A 20,140-nucleotide genomic window follows, 5' to 3' on the forward strand; every position below is an offset into this window, starting at 1 on the left:
TCAGTAGTACGTGTTGTGCACCCCTGATCCTTATATACATGTAAAAAACCATAGATATAAATAACTAGATGCTTCATTCAAGCGCTCCAGGCACGTAGATGTGTCCGCCATCTTGGAACAGTCCTCTGATGTCACTCTCACCCTGCGTTCCATTTCGAAGGGCTCATCCCTATGGCCTAAGCCCTTCAAAGGGAATACCCCCCAGAGTGAGAGCTTAAAAGGGTTGAAGGGTGTAGGGGACCAAACAACTGTTTCTTGAAGTGCCCTTCTGCGTCATCATTCTGTGCCCATAAGGAGGCATCGTGGGCTCGCAAAGAATCTGCACAAAGAATCATGGGGGCGCGAAGTGTCCATCAGTTGTACCCTTCGAAATCCTTCATTCCGAAGGGTGCTTTGAAGTGGCCAGTTATAAGCACTTCGGTTTGGAACGACCCTTCATATGGCGGCCATGATCGTTTTCACTCCGAAGGGCCCTTCGGAGGGCGATATATCCCATTTGGAATGTACCGACAGTTTGCTGTGCAGCCATGGCTGTGCATTTTAATTCCCGAAAAATTGTCGTTGTTGTCATATGTTAGTGTAACAAATATAATGTTTGAGTTTACACAACAACAAATATGTTTTCATCATCAAACACAGACAGCTTGCTCTTGAGTGTTAACGGACCGGCTTGACAGGGTTGCCAGATCTGTGAAACAAAAAATCCTTACGAGCCTAACGTCCCAACTTCAAATAACAGAACTTAACACTCATAAATAAAATCATTTTAAGATTGACCAAATCCTTCCACTCCTAACCTGTGGATAAAACAAACCGGAGCAACCATTACAAAGTAACCCAATTCCACGGGAATTGTTTTTTAAGTACGCAACGTTTATACATCAGCTCCCTGGGCTTTGAATCCGCTCAGCTGTGCGGCCCGTGAGACTCCTTCAAATGACTTTTAGCTTATAATGCATCACAGAACATTACCTTGAAAACTTCTGCCAGTAATTTGTAAGGGCAGAATATAACAGTCGCTCATCTATACAAAAATTCTGCCATTCAGCAAAAATAATCCAACTGTAATTCAAATCCTGCGCAGAAGCAATAAATTACATTTCTTCGGTTCAGGGCATGCTTGTTTAGATTGAGGATAAGACTAACACACGTGACACAAACACACGATAGCTGCTGCAAATGGTCTAGAGTGTGAAATAAGATGTTATGCTTGTTTTTAGACACATCTTAGCGTTTAATATCAATGTATTTTATCGCACATCTGCAGCTGGTGCCTTATAAATGCTATGCAAGGTCAATCCGCTCACTTAATCTGGAATAATGATTCACACTAGCGACTAAAATTAGATCAAGATTTTCTTCCTGCCATCATTTTACTGGCAGAAGCAATGGTGGTTTGTTTGTTTTCCACGAGTCTTCCTATCAGATTCAGTCTAGACATCAACTGCCCATAGGATGGGAGGCAGCGGGCATCAAACCTCAGCGAGGTCCCGACACCTCCACCACACTGAGTTACACAAATATCACAACTCTTTCACAACACAGTTGTACATCAGCTCCAGGGCCGTCTGATACCAAAAGACCTCAAAAGGAGGACAAAAGTGTGAGTGCGGCGTCCCTGACTGATGTCAGAAAGAGGCTGGAGAGAGATCAGAAGAAGAGGGATAAGCGTCCGGGCTGTGGAAACGTACAGGGTGATGCGATGGTTTATGGGATTGAAGCCAGAGCTGACAGCACGCGTAACTCAAGAGAAGACGGCGCTTGGCGATATATACTGACGGGGTGTAATAAAGGAGCGGAGACGGGGAAAGATCTGACCTGACCAGCATGCTGTCCTTCAGGTCCTCCTGTCCTTCAGACAATCAGCCACAGACAAGGTTATTCTTTTAGTAAGTGTCCTTTTCAATCAACCACCCGCAGACACACAAAAACACATCATACGACAGGGTAACACGTCCACAGACAGCACAGTTAGAGCAAAGGGTGGTTTTTTTGAAAAAGAGCATTTTATTAAAACAAAATGCATATTTACACTGCAGAGGTAACTATTCTTCAGTTGGCACAATGTTTTGTACCTTTACAAAATACAGGGACGTTTACAAAAATGTTAGGCGTGTCAGATACAAATGCTTTGGGACAGTTTTACAAACGTAAAGTCCAAAATCTCAGAGCTGGAATTTGGACACTGGTTAACTGAGAATTGGCTAAACATAGGGCTACCCCTGTTTTAAGGCTCAAAGGTCTCTGCCTTCCAGAAAAAAAATAAAAGAGTAGTCTGTGACAGCATGTATGATGATGTCAAAGTAAACGCATCACAGCTTTAAATAGCACAAACCTGTAGAAAAGTATACAGCAATGGATGCAATGCTATTTTTACATGATGTACAAAAAGTAAAAAAAAAGAAACACCCCATGTATAACTTTAAATAATGACATACTGACACATAACAACACGCTGAACATTGCTGGGTGTTAATTCTGAATTTAAAAGACGATCCCTCAGGCTGCCGTCAGTCAGAAAGAAACGGCGGAGGCGTGAAAGTAGAGCATTATGGGAATTGCATAAAATCATTGTTGCCGTGCTTGTTCCGGTGTGGAGTCTGGGATAAGGCTGTGGAAACCGTATTTTCCGAAATGTCGTCTTATAGCGTCTCTTGCCAACAACAATCTAGACAAAAGCACTTCACTAAGCTCATCAGTTTAACAACAGTCTCTGTCTAACCGAACAAAGCCAACCGTAATTACTGCGTGTATCTTATACTGGAAAATCTAGAAAAACAAAGATAATCTTAAGTATCACTTTGCTTGTTAACTGACAGTTGCCGCATTATTTACGCCCCTTCCGTCTGCATACGTTTACTCAATTTAACTCGGTCACATTCAAGAAGTCACTTTCACAGTATTGTATTTCCTCCAAGATGCACATATATCTGAAAGACTGCCCTGATGTTCGTCACACGCCTGTCTACAACCACGGGTGCCAGGCGGGGTCCATGCGGCAGAGGTTGTCCAGGCTGTTGGCAGCCGCCACTAGAGTGTTTACTTTGCTTTCACCGCCTTCAAACTGCGCCAGGTTGTGGAGGCGGGTCATGATGGCAGTTACGGCCTTCTGGACCAGAGACACCAGCTGCTGGCTGTCCATGTTCTCGGGCTGTCCAGCTGGGGACAGAGGCATAGACGTGTCTTCCTGAGTCTTCTTATGCCAAGCGATGACCTCGTCTCGAAGGACCGCCTTTAAAATGCCATCGACCTGAACAAAAGTAATTGGCGTGCTTTAAAAAGATTTGTTTAGTTACAAGATATTAGCTTGTTTATATGATATGCATCATAAACAACATATAAATTAGTATTCTTTTCACATATTGTACGTAATAAAATTGATGTCGATTTCGCTTTGAAGAGTGAGCAGCTCACAAAATCCCCTCTTTCGCACAGATTTCGTTCTCAATTTTTTACCCAATTTCTCACTAGGGAACATCATACAATCTGACAAGCTGCAATTGTGAAAAATACGAGGGGGAAAAATGCTGCGTGTGCACTTTATTCATACCTTGAAGTTAGGCTGAGCAAAGCAGCGCGCCACTGCAATCATAGAAGCAGTGAGGGGTCCGGACACGCCGATGGTGGTCAAGAACTCAGAGATGTTTGGGGTCAGCCTGAAAGGAACGGGCCGGTTGGCATCCAGATCACCGGTGGCATCATTAATATCGAAGCGGAAGTACGAGACGTTGAGCTTTCCTGTGTCCTGTTGAGAGATTTACATCAGATTATGACCAACGCACTACAAACTCCAAATCCGACCTTGTCATTTAGAAACTCAAATCTTCTAGCTAATGTACCAGAAACTTTGAGGATGTGGATATCAAGTGGCGCCGAGTCGTTCGTTTCCTTCCAGTGAAGGAAAGGAGATCAAATTTGGGAAAAGAGCTTGTTTGCTCATGTGGGACCTGATGGACCAACATCAGACAACAGCTAATCTATAGCGCGCTGGAAAACTGGATAGTGTTGTAGACATCCAACCACAAAAATGTATTGATCCTACACCCACTGTGGTCTTGTGTCAGCATTTAAAAAAATCAAAAAATATAATCCTACATTTGCCTTCTTATGTCCTTGAGTGCAGATGCGAGAGGTAACATGTTTAAGATTCCAATTAAAATGAGCCTAAATGTTAAAATAATTAAATCGCACTTCTAATATTATGGATGTGACATTTTCAGTCAAAACTATATTAGTAAATTGAACCATCTGTTTAACTTTTACCAAACCCCTGTTGAGTCCAGACATCAGAAAATACTATACATGAGCTTTCTATTTTAAAAGAGGGAAAAATGAAGGGGTTATGGATGTGACAAAAAGCGTGCATGTTTCTGATAGACAGCATACTTTGTAGGATGTCTGTGAATTAAAGTGCGCAAACCAGAAGCAATAATATCCAACTATTGGAGAAGGGATGGCTCTTTAAAGAACATAAAATAGTTACTGTTCATTATTTTCATGTGACCATTTATGATGGATACGGGCCGTTATGAATGTGACAATTTATTGTTGCCTTGCTATGGAGAACTATGCTTTAAAAACACAAAAAAGTGCTTTAAAAACTTTGAGACCTAACATGGATATATAGTGAATACCTTAAAGTTGGGTGAACCTTTGTTGATTGACATTTGCACGAAACTGCCCTAAAACAAATGTAATATTTAATTTTTTATTACTTCAGGCCATTTTGACCTAAAACACTAAGAATATATTTTTGGTATGGGCACCAGGCTTCATGACTTTGGTCAAGAAAAATACAAATAAAATAAAAAGTACATTTTTAATTTTTAAATACAGTAAGAGGGTTAAGCATCATGGCATATATAAGTATTAGAATATGATTCAAGCAAATAACGTACAGGCACAATCTCAACAAAACTCAATATCTGAAGTCAAATGGAAAGCTACCCGGGAAGCGATACAGAAAAGAAGTGTGTGTGTGAGAGAACGACAGCACATATCTGCTGGTCCTCTCTGCCTGCCGTGGTAATCTCCCGGTGCCTAATGAGATCTGTGGAGTGGAACTGGCAGCATGGGGGCTTACTATACTCACTTAGCTGCCCATTTCTCTGCCTGTCAGAAAGCGGCAGATTAGGATCAGAGGATGGGACGCCTGTTGACAATCATTTCTAATAAAGACTTTCAAATGCACTCGACGGACCGGCTCTGACCTTACGCGGAACGCTGCAAGAGCAGTGTTACCAATGCAAAACACTGAAACCAACACCGTACCGTGACCTTGAACTTGTAGGGTCCATATGTATGTTTAATGAAGCGCCTAGTACGGAGGATGAGTTTCAGGAGTCATTCATCAGTTACCTGTGCGATCTGCAGCATCTCTGGGTTGAGACGGTTCAGGTGCAGCATGAACTCGGCCAGGCCAAGTAGAGCGAGCTGGATGGTGAACATTTTGCGGAAGGTCCAGTAGTCGGTGGCGTTAGGGAATGTGTGCAGAGCCCACTCCTTCAGCATGCTACGAGGAACCATGTTTCCCTGGACCTCTTTCAGAATGTCACGCAGAACCTACAAAACATGCAAAATGAGAAAATTGCTCTGAATTCACAAAATCACAAATGGGGTAAAACTCATGAAATCATTTTAAGATTACATTTCACCCCCCTTTTTTGAAGCTTCTTATTCTCTGTGTTGGTTCTTGTTAAAGACAATTGTGTTACATTTAGATTTTAGACTTTGTAGATTTTTAGAATTAGACTTTCTATATAATATAGTTACATTACATTTAGATTTTACTATACTTGTATTACAATTATTATATTTATATTGCATTTATTGTTTCATTATTTAATTTTTTTTAATACTTTACAAAAGATAAAATATATATATAACAAACTCATGAAAACGTGTTCAAATCTCATTTCACTCCCTTTTTTGCATCATATTCTCTGTGCTTGTTCTGGTGAGGATTTTTTGTACATTTTTATAATTAGATGTTATATATTATATTATAATATACAGTACATTCAATTTAATGTTTAATTAATTAATTAATTAATGAAATAAATTTAAATTACATTCCTATTACATCTATCATAATCAGATTTCACTGTTATGACAAATTAGAGAAATATATTTTCCTTTATTACAATAAAAAACAAGTCCAATTAAATGACATTTTTTTATTGTAAAATGAACCAAAGTTTCTTATCTCAAGGTTTCTTTCCGTTTAGAGGCGAAACGCCCCAGACATGTTCCCGACGAGTTCCGTGAGAGTCACCCAGTGAGACATGCACTTCCTCTGGGATAAATTCGTACCTAAGCACATCTATTCATGGCATACCTGATGGCTGGCTTGAGTTCCTCTAGCCTGAACCGTGGCTAGCCTGTCATAATAGCGCGAGATGGGGTTGTCATGCTCGATGCCCTTCTTAGCACACCGCTGCTTGTAGATTTCCACCAGAGACAGAGATGACGGATTGTCCTCAACTAACCGCATCTGAGGAGACACGGCCACCACCCTCGGGACTAGAAAGAGAACAGGTGGAGGTTTAGAGAAGATGTTAGCTATAAACCCTTTTGTTAAATGCTTTCTGAAAGGTCCAGTGTGTCATTTTTTGGAGGATCTATTGACAGAAATGCAATATAATATACATAACTATGTCTTCAGAGGTGTATAAAGACCTTACATAATGAAGCGTTATGTTTTTATTACCTTAGAATGAGCTATTTCTATCTACATACACCGCAGGTCCCCTTGCATGGAATTAGCCTTGTTGTTTCTACAGAAGCCCTAAACGGACAAACTGCTCTACAGAGCGCGTTTTGTAAATACATCATCTCCTTCGGCAAAGAAGTGAAAATGTGACGACATCTTAGCTCTGTGCAGCTGCCTTAATGCTTCGAAAGGGAGGGGTGGAGTGAGCCATTGGTTGCAATTCACAACCTCACCACTACATGCCGCTAAATTTCACACGCTAGACCAGGAGTCTTCAACTAAAATTGCTTGAGGTCCAGTAAACGAACCCTCCTTACCAGCCGAGGTCCGGACAATTAAATACCTAAAAATATGAAAAGATGTTTTTTTTATATCTATACGATGGCATAACAATGTCTGAAAACAATATAATGAAGGAAAATGTGCAAAATGCCCTAATCTCTAAACCTGCACTAAACATACATTCATTTCAACATTAACAACTTTAAAAGAAAACTAAAGTGTTGTTTTCTGCTGAACTGAGATTAATAAATAGCAGCATCAAGTTGTGACTGAACATTCTCTGATAACATTTAAGCACTTCTTGTGGCTGTTGCAGCTGAAAGGGGGGTTTGTTTAATATTTTATTTTAGTTCATGTCTTTATTTTCCTTCTAAAAGTGTTTCACACGCAGCCTCCATGCACTCTTTTACCTTTTTCCCATCAGTAAAGGGCTTGTTATGTTTTCCTAAGATCCACTGTATTCTTAGGGAACATTCATATGCTCGTTGTTGGGCAGTAAGTGAGTGAGGGAGGACCCGTGTAGATCGCTACTACTGGGCTTTGAGCTCATATATTTTCCGTGTCCTTACCTCGGACTGCTGCGGGTAAGTTTCTTCAAAGTGTCCACATCTAATTTCATAATGCCGTTTCCAATTTTGACAACCGCAACAGACTCCGAGCAAATGAGACAAACCGGTCTCGTGCATGTCCATGCAGGAAGAATAAATGCAAATCTCTCGACCCATTCATCTCGGAAAACATGGTTTTCGGCGTCAACTTTTCTAACTTTTGAAAAGGACATTGTTTTTCAGTCACTGACAGTTACATCTGTCTGCACGCTGTGCAGCGAGTCTGTCTCGACTCTCTTCACTCAACGACGTCTGAACGTAGCGACAGTGCGCATATGTTAACTGTCCGTGGCGCCGTAGGACCCAAACTGCTACTAAGTGGACCTTGATGTGCCTGGTATAAATTTGATTGCATTAGAAAATAATGTTAGGCATTCATATTTTTATTGTCAAAAGTCTTTGAGGTCCGGACGGACGCATCTCGCAGTACGCATTCGGACCAGAGTCCGCTAGTTAGTGACCCCTGCGCTAGACCTTTAATATATTCTATATGACTTTAACAAAGAACCATCAGATTTAACCTTGAAAGTTTTAAAATGCCTCTGAGCGTTCCAAAGGCCTGCTCACCTGTTTAAACAACCTTGTCATTTGCTGCGTTTTCAGTCAATCGTTTTAAAACAAGAAAAACACGAGCCAAGAGGTGTCACGAAAACACCCGTACACACAGAACTCTCTCGAGTAAAAAAGCATGTCGCACAACCACTGGGAAATATAAACAAACAACAAAACCTGACACATCTACAATTGATTTAATGAAGGACACCAAAGCAAACAAAAAAAGACATGACAATTATATACTGTATAAACAAACAAATCGCCACGACGTTATGTAACCTAAATATTTACAGATTGCTTGCCTGTGTAAAATGAACCTATTTTCTCATGATTCACAAAAGCGATAGGATGTAAAACAGACCAAAACTGAATTTCCGCAACCGTGTGCCATCCTTGACCTCCGACCTGACAGTTTTATCTCTAAAGTGTCTTTCACTAGAAATACAATTTAGATCTTCCACCCTCCGTCTCCACAGGGAACTGGGAACCTTATTTTTTATTCATTCTGCTCCCGTCCCCTCATTCCTCTTCTGTTAACACCGCACGGCTCTTTTCTGCTACTTCTCACCTCAATCTCTCCTCTGTTCGCCATCTCCCTCAATCTGTCTGAGAGCAACTAGGCTATTCCGTCTGGCACCGAGAGCGAATGGGCAGCAGTCAAAACTTATTCAGATCTCAATATATACATGCCACTATTGTCCGCGTAGGTTTGAAAGAAAAATACGGTGTAAATACGCTGGTTTAGGATCCATCGGACACGGAACAGACGTGTTTATGGGACATGTTCTGGTGTTTAAAAACAGATGAAGTGGAACCAAGTTTAAGTTGAACTATATTTAACTGGACATGCTGTTCTAAAGGCAATGCTTATACCAGATGAACTCAACGACCGAAGACGTCTGTCTGCATGTGTTCGTAGACCGAGTTAAAAACAGCACAAGCCAAACCCGCTGCCCTTCAACTGACAGATATATAGGTTCAAATATCAACATTTATTCCACAAAACCATCACGGGCCTCACAATAAAACCGAGACCTATAGATGTTCAAGTGACAATAGAAGTGCCATTTGAGGGAAACCGAATTGACTTTGATCTCAAACGGCTGCAGTACCTGTAAAGAAAAGGTGTCTCTTGGTGGTCTCCTTTCTTTTCTCCAGACAGGGATTGAGCAGCCGCAAGAGCTGCAGCACACGCTCCTCTCTGCGGGACTCGGTGAGACACGCGTCATTCATCACCAGGTACGGATAGATCTTTCCATTGTGCCCGCGGATGTAGAGGCGACGAGCAGCTGTGTTGTGCTTTTGAACAATCTCCACCCTGGGCATGAACCTTAGGAGGGAGGTAAGAATGATGGGTAAGTGATGAAGTAATCAGTGAGAATTAAGGTCTCAGCAGGAGTCTTGCTAAGAACTCCAAAGGGAGGCAAAAGTTCAATAAAAAAATCATTTCGCAATGGCCACCTACAAGTCCTAGTGCGAGCGTATTGATTGTTACCTGGCAATCTTGATGTAATAGTGTGTGGGCTTAGGCATGAGGAACTCTCCCGGGATCTCCACTTCAGCGGTTTGGGCTGAGAAGTTGCTAAGGAAACGGCACTTCTCTTCTATCAGAAAGAACTTGGGAAGCTGCTTCGTCTTGGCTTCAAGGATCTTGATCCACTTCTTGAGCTTGGAGATGAGGTTGTGTAACTTCATGGAGCCGGGAACGCTGAAGTCGAAATCTAGAGTCACAAAATGAAGAGATTTCAATGGTTAACATGGAAGAGAATGAGAATGGCAAACATGGATATGCTTTCCAACACATTTAATTAGAGAATTGAAATATAATAGAATTAAACGAAAACAATGCAACGCAGCCCTTCCAGTATTTTCAAGAGAGCAAACACGGCTTCAGGGTTTTCCGAGTTATTCATGTAAACATTCAGCAAACAGAAGAATAATATTCATCAGAAGGAGTGATAGGTTTTAACTTCTGTTGTTGTTTGACCAATACTGGCGACAGTGGAAGGTCTGTTCTAGGTCTAACGCACAAATCGAATATTTTGACCAATCAGATTTTTGTCCCGCCTGTTCACATTTACCCGAAAATAAAAATTATTTTATCATTACTCAACCACACGTCACTCCAAATCTGTATGGCTTTTTCTTCTTAAGAACACATCAGGATCATTTGAAGAACGTTGATAGCCAAACAACATTGGCTCCCGTTGACTTGGTCACAAAACATTTCTCAAAATATCTTCTTTTGTGTTCCACAGTCATATACTGAGGGTGAATCAATCGAAATCCCTTTAAGACATAACCAGCCACATTCACATCGACACAATGAAAGAAATACATTAGGTATGAAAGAGGTAGACGAGGCATGTGAAGAGAGAGATGTTATCTCTGGATCAGCGAACAGAAGGGGGGGCACTTCCTCCCAGGTCTCCCTTGTGATGCGAAGGTGCTGATAGCAAGGTTCATGAACGAGGCGAAAAAAGATTAACCTCTCAATGCAACTTCTAAATGACATTGAGCATTAAACCGGAGAGTGCGCACGGTCGGAATGCAAGCCACGTTCCCAATTTTAGAGACAACCTCTGGGCCAGAACGTCTTCATCAAATAGGCTAAAAGCTGCTCCACTTTCATACAGCTGTTAATAAAACCCCATAAATGCAGACGAGGACTCGGCGTTTCATTTCAGACGGACAACATTTTGAACATTTCGACCTAAGAGGCTTTCATGCATTGAGATGGCACTCATGTCAAGAGTAAATCCAGTGAGATGAGACCACGGCACATAATGATGAGTCACACTTAAAGAAACCTCAATGCTCTCGCATGACACCGCTAATAATGTCAATGTCCGTGTGACATTTTGATTAGCAGCGGACAGCCATAAGCGACACTGATTCCGCCCATTTCCACACCCTGAATCAGAACGTCTTATAAAATCTGACACGGTCTGTAATCCGGCTCTTTCTGAACATTCTTTAAGAGTGTTTAGGTGCTTAATGACCAGTGAGCATATGAAAGAGGTTTGACTTGGAATGCACAGCGGTTGGCTCGGCGTAATCATTTTAGAAAAAAATGAGCAGTCCGTCCCCTGCAGCGCTTGGGCCCTGAAGTAAGGAGTTTTCCTAGATAATGCCGCTCACAAGCGCCTCCTGGGCAGTGCAGTTCTCGTCTGATAAATGGATAGGTTTTCGTACACGCGCGGGGGGGGTGGAGTGCGATTTCAGCGCTCCGTTTCCACCTGTCTCACTGACCCGGGATCAGCTCAGCTCATGGGGATTTCAGCTCCCCGCTGCTGTGGAAAACAAAGTCCCTGCTCTCTGACCTGTGAATGAGATACACCGAAGCCGGATGTTTCATGCACCTAATAATGCTGGGACGGCGGAGTTGGCCGAGCGCTAAAAATACAGCCCCTCGACGGGCGTCTGCCCACGCTGCTCGCTGTGCAGCTGTCTCCTGTGAATTCTCTGCTTTAAATTCCATCACTGAAACGCCTGAGTGAACACATTGTAGAGCGCGACGGGAGCCCTGAACAGCTCCAGGCCTGCAGACACGCGCATATGCTTTATATCAATGCACACGACAACGTAACCTCGTTACAGTAACACATTTCAGAAATATTATCAGCGTGCGCAGACAATGTTAGTCTTACTTTATATTATGTCTGTCATGAAAAAGAATTGTGTCCTGTTAAATGTCATGTTAAAAGATTAACGATACACTGTTAAAAATGTTGGTTCAACTTAAAACATGTTACCTGGTTGCCTTAAAATTTTGACTTCAAAATTTTAGCCAACACAATGAGTTTCCATCAAATTCATTGAGTTGACTAATATTTTTAAGTTGAATTAACTCAAATTTTAAAGTCAACCAGGTAACTTATTCATTGTTTGTTGTTTCATCTTAAAAATATGTTTGTACAGTGTAACGATATTATCGCAATATCTATAAAAATTATTTTTTTAAAACACAACTTCAAAATATTTCAAGATGAATTTTTGACTTAACTTTTTTCTTTGTAGTGTAGGATTTTAAAATGGGTGCTAAATTATTTATTCTTTTAAAGACGTGCAGCATTAGCACAGTATTGACAGCCATGGATTTAATTACAGCGGTTATGGTCAATATCGTAAAACCATCAGCAGTCTTTAAAGCAGCATTTGTAAATAAAAACAAAAGATTAAAGACTACAAAATTAACAATTTTGGTAAAACTTTACAATAAGGTTGTATTGTTTAACAATTAATTAATGCATTGGTTAACATGAACTAACAATAAACAATACTTTTACTTCATTTATTAATTTTAATTCATGTTTAATTCATGTATATTTGATCATTTACATGTTGTTTATTTAATCATTTACTACTACATTTTTTTAATCAAAGGTTGTATCTGTTAACATTAGTTAACGCACATAAACTAACATTAATAGTTATACTGAAATGAACTAACATTAATGAATAACATTAATAAATGCTAAAAACGAAATTGTTCATTGTTAGTTCATGTTAGTTAATGCATTACATCTTAACAAATACAACCATATTGTAATGTGTTGCCAAATATTTTACATTCGTGCCATGACAAATTATATGTACCTGGGCTTTGGAACTCCACCAAAGAAGATTTTTTAAATGATTTCTAACGTGCCCTTTTTCACACAATGAAAGTACAGTAAATTCACTTTCACTGAATAGAACCGAACAGCTTGAACACTTTGCTCACTCCTTTTGTGTTCTGCGCAAAGTTTTAAAAAGTTCATACGAGTTTAAAACGACATAAGGCAGAGCAAATACCAAACTTTTCATAAATATCTAGAAACAGCATTATCTTCTAAACAATAACACATGCACATGGTATGCTTATGATCGGATTAAAGGATTCCTGGCGAATGGCGCTGCATGTTTGTTTGCCCATGTGCGAGTAAACCAGCATTTGGGAAATGGAGAGTCTGGGAGTAGAAACAGCAAAAGGAGAGAAGGATACACAGAAAAAGTGTGGTGGAGCTATTTGCTCTTCTGGTTCCCCTCCAAAATTCATTCCCGCTGGCATGTGATGCCAGGCAGGCAGAGAGCACCCAGGGCACTGGCCACACCTCACTGCCCAGAGACAGCTGGCACCACAACATCTGTTTTACACTTTACAACCCTAACAATCCTCTAGGGCGCAAACACACACATGCCTCTGGATAGGGCTGAAAATCTGGAGAGAGATGCAACAACTTTAGAATTCAAGGTTTACTGGAGGAACTGTAGGTGGATGGGGAAAGGGAAGTATAAACACATTCTGCTCTCCTAAGCAAAGGACAGCCGGGGGGGTTTGTTTTAACACATGTTCTGCTTTCAGAGAGCCAGGGGTACTGGAAGGTTACTGTTGTGCAATGTGTACAAAACTGGCCGGAGGTAAGAGCCGTGCCAACTTTCCCCCTACTCAGAGATTTTTAACAAATATCTTTGGGAGAGTGAAGGTTCTGACATTTGGAGTTGAAAGGTAAAGTCACAAAAAAAAAAAACACAGCCCTCTTTCAAAGACTAAAAGTCCAAAAGTGGTATTTACAGAGTTGATGTGAAGTGTGTGATTTGTGTTTTACAAGCAGCACCAAACAAATTTGTGAAACAGCCGAGCCAGACATAGCCAGATATTGTCTCAACCAATCCTATTTTTCGTTTGGTGCCAATTGGTCAGTGAAACAAACCGCAGACTTCACCTTTAATCTACATCAGTAGTTCTCAAACTGGGGGCCGTGGCCCCTGGGGGGCCCCGAGATGGATCCAGGGGGCCACAGATTTTGTGGCATTTTATGAAATATAGAAATTGATCATAGATTTTATGCAATCAAACATCAGAAAAATAAGACCACCAGACAAAAGAATTGATGTTTCAGCATTGTATAACCGAATATGTTTTTGTTTAAATAAAAATGTTACATTTAAGATTATAAGTCTTTATTTGGGGGGCCGCAAAGCGATGCACTCTACACAAAGGGGGCCTTACAACAAAAAAGTTTGAGAACCACTAATCTACATAAACATAAAAACAAAGTCAGAATAAAAAAGAAACAATTTAAGGAATAAGAAAAAAGAAGAGCGGGATTAGATAATTGAAGGTATGGAAGTTGGACAGTGAATTTATTCCCACCCCTGTGCTGAGACGATGTAGCGAGGACGGGTAAAATAATGTTTTTCCTTGAAGATTATGATGACACATGATTTTTTTTATATGGATCATCAATATTCCATAAAAATGGCAATTTTGAATTCATGGTGCCTTTAAAATCAGCTATTATTTTGTTTTAGTGTTTTGTTTTTCCTTGGAAATGGTAACAAACATTATAGGTTAGCATGCGGACTTAGATAAGTATACCGTGTAATTTCTTTACAGTCAACGGCACCTTGATTCACGCACAGCGCTGTCTGTAGTCATCTTTCCATTAAATCTAATCACATGGTTCACAGAACCAATTATTCTCTGAACCGGTGAGGTAGAGAGTCGTGTGGTTAACTCAGAGCAGATCAGAGACAAGAGCGAGATTGTGTGTAAATGTGCAGGGAGGATGTGATTCTTTAAGTGATGAAGAAAGATGTTCTGACAGTTATGAGACAACATAAAAACTAGGGGTGGGAATCTCTAGGAAAGTCACGATGCGATTCGATTACGATTCAGAGGACTGTGATGCAATGATAAAACGATTCTCGATCTTTTTTCAAATTTTCTTTTTCTTGCTGAGTGACTATTAAAATCAAAGTATTTGTAATTACCCAGACCGATTTTACTTCCAATATCCTTTATTAATAGAACAAATGGAAGTGATTTGGTAAGTCAACTGGAAAGTTACATTTGCCAGCATTGCAAAGAACCGACAGGAAAAGAGTGCCCTGTAGCAGCATACAGAATGCAGTAAATGAATGCAGACTTCTGTATGTCATATTAACTAATGTAAAATAACAGACATTTAGGCAACATCATCCTGTTATGTGCAATGACTGCCTGTTATGTGAATGACTGCAGCATGTTCAGAATAACTCGTAAAATACTAAGCTGCTCTTATACACAAATAAATAACCGAGTATGACTTTAATATGGTTTCTCATGTTTCCAAAATATTTTAGTTTAAGCTTGACACAACTTGCATAGGTGGGTCTTGTCGAGGCCATTTTTACCTTCAGCTTCATAGAACCCAAAATGCTTCCATACATGAGCTTTTAACGTTAACTGAGCCGGTCGGATTTCTTTCTCTGCCATCTTTGTCGTCTCTTATGTGAAGTTCCGCCAAATATTTAACATTTAGAAAATCGTTTTTTGACATTCGTGAATCGATTCAGAATCGTCCGCGTCGCGATGCATCTAAGAATCAAGTTTTTCCCGCACCCCTAATAAAAACTGCATTCGAGACCCAAATCGCTTAACGTAATTTGAGGCGTTTAAACGTAAAACGAAATAATTTTGGTTTTGCACACTGAGATTTAACCTGATTGTGAGAATTCAGCAATGTTATTACTATAATTTTTTATTATTACTAGGATTTTTTTTATATGACTGTTACGAAAATGTGACATGTATATTTTTGAGTCCTTAGGAGGAGCTGTGGAAAAGTCCTACTGCACGATAATTAGGTGACGTCATCGGGGAGGATATAAAAAGGCTTTAACGCAGCAATGGCGTCTGTCTCGGTCTCTCGGTTCTCCATTCCCGTTGCTCTCGTGGAGGTCTCTCCCAGCGCCTCTTTGGATTATTTTTGTTTTGTTTTATTATGCTTGGATTTTAGGTAATAACTTCGTTTTCTTTTTAACTTAGCAGCAGCGGGTAAAGTATTTATTTTTAGGTCACGTTTTGTTTATTTAGTTAGAGCTGAGCTAGGGAAGCAGTTGCCCGGAAGACTCACCTGGTTGATATTCTTTTTTCGGAAGCCAGGTAAGAACCTTATTCCGAGCACAGGTGTAGTTAGGGTTCCTGTTTTCTTAGTTTTCCTACCCGTTGACTGCTACATTTGGTTTTCTTTCTTGTTATTGATTCGTTTGACTTTTATTATAAGAATTGATGTGAATTTGTTATATTGTTTTTTTTAAGGAATTGAATTTCGTTGATTTAAATTAAAATGGAGGCGTTTTGAAATTAATCTGGTGTTGTGGGTTTTTTTATATGTTCGGTCTGTTTCCTTTATTTAATTGTTTAATTTAATGAGCCTTAAAACTGGTTATGGACCATAACAATTACTTTATACTACTATCAGAATGTAACATTTCTAGCAGAGCCCTGCGTATATGAACAGCAACCAGGAAAAAAAAGTTGAATTTTTTATTTATTTACACATCATAGATTTACGTATTTATTATCGACATATTTGCACCATTGTTTACGGTAGGAAATTTACAAAATATCTTCATGAAGCATTATCTTAATGATTTTGGCATAAAAGAAACAGATCATTTTCACCCATACCATGTATTTTTGGCTTTTACTACAAATGTTCCCGTGCTACTTAAGACTGGTTTTGTGATCCAGGGTCACATTTTAAAGCAGTATTGTACAAAACTAGATGTGGTGTATCGATCATCTATTGTTCACACATTGCCACGTGAAACTGATTCGCAGGTGATAATTGATCAAACTTGACCTTTGGAACACAGTGAAATGCATAATTTCTTCACAGGAGCTTGCGTATGATTTACCACAGTCGTGTGTGTATGAATGGAAGTCAATGGAATGAAAAGTCTAGTGAGACTGCCGCATTAGCTACATCAAACGGTTTTGAGTTTTGATTTGAATGACTTTTTTGTCAAATTGAGCACATATATGGTAATATGGTGATGTTGGTGAGTGTTCTGACCTGTGGTGAACTGGCCCTTCATTTTCTGGAACACAGGGTCCTGAGCGGTCGCTTGAGCTCGACGGGCCAGTGACTCAGAAGCCGCACTGGAGAACATAGTGGACACATTGGAGACGTTCTCCAGCCCCACCCCAAACGTGCTCACCAGCTTCTTCACAAAGTTAAGCGTGTGAGGGGTGATCTTAGCATCTGATACGGCTCCGCTCTTCTCAAACGCCACAGAGTAGCATTTGGCCAGGCCCTGCTGGAGCTGACGCAAGACCTGAGGAAAGAAACACAGAGAAGAGTGAGGCGAGCGAGAAGCTACAAGAAAATGAATGTTTAACCAGTCTTCATCAATTTACCATGAAGGATAAAGTAATTTCCACATATTCAACCCATTTTGATAAAACTTGAAATCCTTCAGAGCCCAGATGTTCGCCAGAGAAATCAGGAAAATCCCACCTCTACGAGTCTTTGCTGTGGAGAATACGCCTAGACTTCAAGTGAAGAAGATCGCTGACTAATTTAGTCTGGGACTATGCTTAATCAATGTCTGCAAAATGAAACCCACATTTTACTCCGCCGAACACTCCATTTCTTTCCACCTCCAAATCTCCTCGCTAAACTTTCTATCCCTGCCCTTTCCTTCCAACCTCTACTGGCGAGCGTCCCACAGGAGTGTCCCCGCTTCTCAGTTTCTGTCCGGTTTCGACGCATCATCACGTCGGCCCTGTCACAGCAAATCCAATCTCCCAGCGATCCTTCTTTACCCATCAATCACGGCGAGCCCCTCGCCAAAGCCCGATTAGCGCCAGAGTGCCTGCGTCCACCTGCCCTGCAAAAGCACTTTTCAGCCTCACTGAGCCCCAATCGTTCCCCCTGTCAGCTTTCATCTGGTCAGCCGGTCCTCTGAAAACCGCTCAGTGTATGTAGCGCTGAGAGCGCAGGGCGTAGGGATAAAGAACGTAAGCAAACTGGACAGAAAACGCATTCACGTCATGTTTAACTTGTGCTCGGGGCTGATGTGCCTTAAGAGGTAAGCACTTCTGGAATACAAAAATGGGCTTTTCACGCTTAAAAGTAAAGCAGGGGGAAATGTTCACATAAGCCTGGGATCTTGTTCATGTTTTGCATTGTTTGTAATACACCTGACTATCCAGGATAAATACATTATGCAACCAACATTAATTCGGTTTTAATAATTGTTGCTTCAAGTCTTCCCCAACATACAACAGATTTATAAAAGTTTCCCTTAAATGCGTTTATATGAATAAACAATGCTCAAACAAACGGCAGATACTGTGAAAATCCCTAAACTCCTTCACTCTCCAACATAAAGCTCACCTCCTCATGCCAGTTCTCCCTGAACCACACCATCTGGTCCACGATGCCCTCCAGAGACGAGAGCAGGGTGGGGTGGAGCTCACGCTGCATGTGCATGATCCGACTGCAGCGCCACATGGGAGCCGTGGCTCGGATGGGACCGGGGTCGGACGCAGAGTGGGTCTGGGCCGCCGCTGAACTTGGCTGCTGCTGGCCCGAGTCTGAAACAAAACGAACATCAATACAAGAACACAAAAGACAGGAAAGATTACTTTGATTGTGCTTTATAATGTTCAACGTGAATTCTCTAAAAAACCTCGTACCGCTCTTGTAGCGTTCCCTCTGCTCGATTTTCAGCGTCAGGTACAGGGTTCGGATGGGAAAGTACACGGCTTGAGGGTACACACGTCCAACCTAAGAGAAACAGTGGCGGATTACATTTCAGATAGTCCCTGTGGGCTCGGTCGGAGTGAGAACGGGGAACGTGCTGCTGACATGTTTTGAAACTTTTCGGTGATAGTGCAGGCTTTTGAAAATGAAACCGTAGGGGGAACGAGGAGATGGACAAACATCAAGGGCAGATTAAAACCATGGCTCAATATGACACTCGCTAAAAGCTTGTCAAGCCAGAACTACACACACACACACAGTGAAATCTGCTGTGCCCTTGAAAAAGATCACAGAAAAGTTCATACTGTTTAATGCTCGGCCTAAGAGCTCATGTATTTGTCAGAATGACACTAATGCGTTTACACAAAGACAAATGTTTTTCTTGTATTAGATTTTCAAAATTATAAAGACAATTTTATGTTGCACTTTTAACGTTGACCCAATGCCTAGAGTGGCAACCTGTTTGGCTGAGCAATGTCAGACAGGTGACGAAGTGAAAAAGAATATATTTTTTTTGTTTTCCATAGTCAGGAAAATGAATTGTCACATGTGTAACAGAATGTTCACATCTGTAAAAGATTAGTCACATCCGTAATGCAAATGTCACATTCTTAACGCAATCGTCACACCCGTAACAGAATTGTCACATCCATAACACATCTGTCACATCTGTAATACAAAGATCACATCCATAACACAATTGTCACATCCGTAACGCAATTGTCACATCCGTATCAGAATCGTCACATCCATAACACACCTGTCACATCCGTAATGCAAAGGTCACATCCATAACACAATTGTCACATCCGTAACGCAATCGTCACATCCGTAACGCAATCGTCACATCCGTAACAGAATAGTCACATCCATAACACACCTGTCACATCCGTAATGCAAAGGTCACATCCATAACACAATTGTCACATCCGTAACGCAATTGTCACATCCGTAACACTCCATATTCGTCATAAATGAGCACACGAAAATTAAAATATGATAACTATTTTATGTTCTTTAAAGAGTCATCCCTTCTCCATGTGTTGGATATTATTGCTTCTGGTTTGCACATTTTAATTCACAGAAATCCTACAAAGTATGTCGTCTCTCAAAAACATGCATCCTTTTTTGTCACATCCATAACACATTAATTTGCCCTCTTTTAAAACAGAAATGTCATGCATAGACTGATACTCTGTTGTCTCGAATCATCTGGAGTTTAGTAAAATATAAACAAATGCTTCAATATAGCAGTAATAAATACATTCTGAGAATTTATATTTCAAGTTTTGACTGAAAATGTCACATCCATAACACTGGAATTGCCCTTATCACTCCATCCTCTCCTTTCCCCCCCCCACCACTGTGATATATGTGAGGGTGTGAATGTGTCCATATCAGTGTGAGGGGAATAAGGACGAGCATGGAAGCATCAGACAGCGTTCCTCGTGAAACTCGCC

At 40.7% G+C, this 20,140-nt stretch overlaps 1 protein-coding gene across 5 annotated transcripts in view; it reads right to left on the reverse strand.

The window, feature by feature from the left end:
- Positions 1-1,456: 1,456 nt before the first annotated feature.
- The window catches only part of trrap (transformation/transcription domain-associated protein), an 80,207-nt gene continuing 61,523 nt past the window's right edge, over positions 1,457-20,140 (reverse strand). For 4 of the 5 annotated variants that reach the window (XM_057358721.1, XM_057358722.1, XM_057358720.1 and 1 more), the window contains 9 exons: positions 18,614-18,704; positions 18,312-18,511; positions 16,986-17,247; positions 9,653-9,878; positions 9,270-9,487; positions 6,338-6,522; positions 5,359-5,562; positions 3,551-3,745; positions 1,457-3,250 (listed from right to left, as the gene is read on the reverse strand). In XM_057358721.1, the coding sequence (XP_057214704.1) occupies positions 2,966-3,250; positions 3,551-3,745; positions 5,359-5,562; positions 6,338-6,522; positions 9,270-9,487; positions 9,653-9,878; positions 16,986-17,247; positions 18,312-18,511; positions 18,614-18,704 (1,866 nt within the window). In that variant the 3' untranslated portion in view covers positions 1,457-2,965. The remainder of the gene's footprint in view (positions 3,251-3,550; positions 3,746-5,358; positions 5,563-6,337; positions 6,523-9,269; positions 9,488-9,652; positions 9,879-16,985; positions 17,248-18,311; positions 18,512-18,613; positions 18,705-20,140) is intronic. The other variant, XM_057358723.1, reaches the window with a different exon arrangement.

The sequence above is a fragment of the Triplophysa rosa genome, linkage group LG18 (genome assembly GCF_024868665.1).
Source record: "Triplophysa rosa linkage group LG18, Trosa_1v2, whole genome shotgun sequence".
Lineage (NCBI taxonomy): Eukaryota > Metazoa > Chordata > Actinopteri > Cypriniformes > Nemacheilidae > Triplophysa > Triplophysa rosa.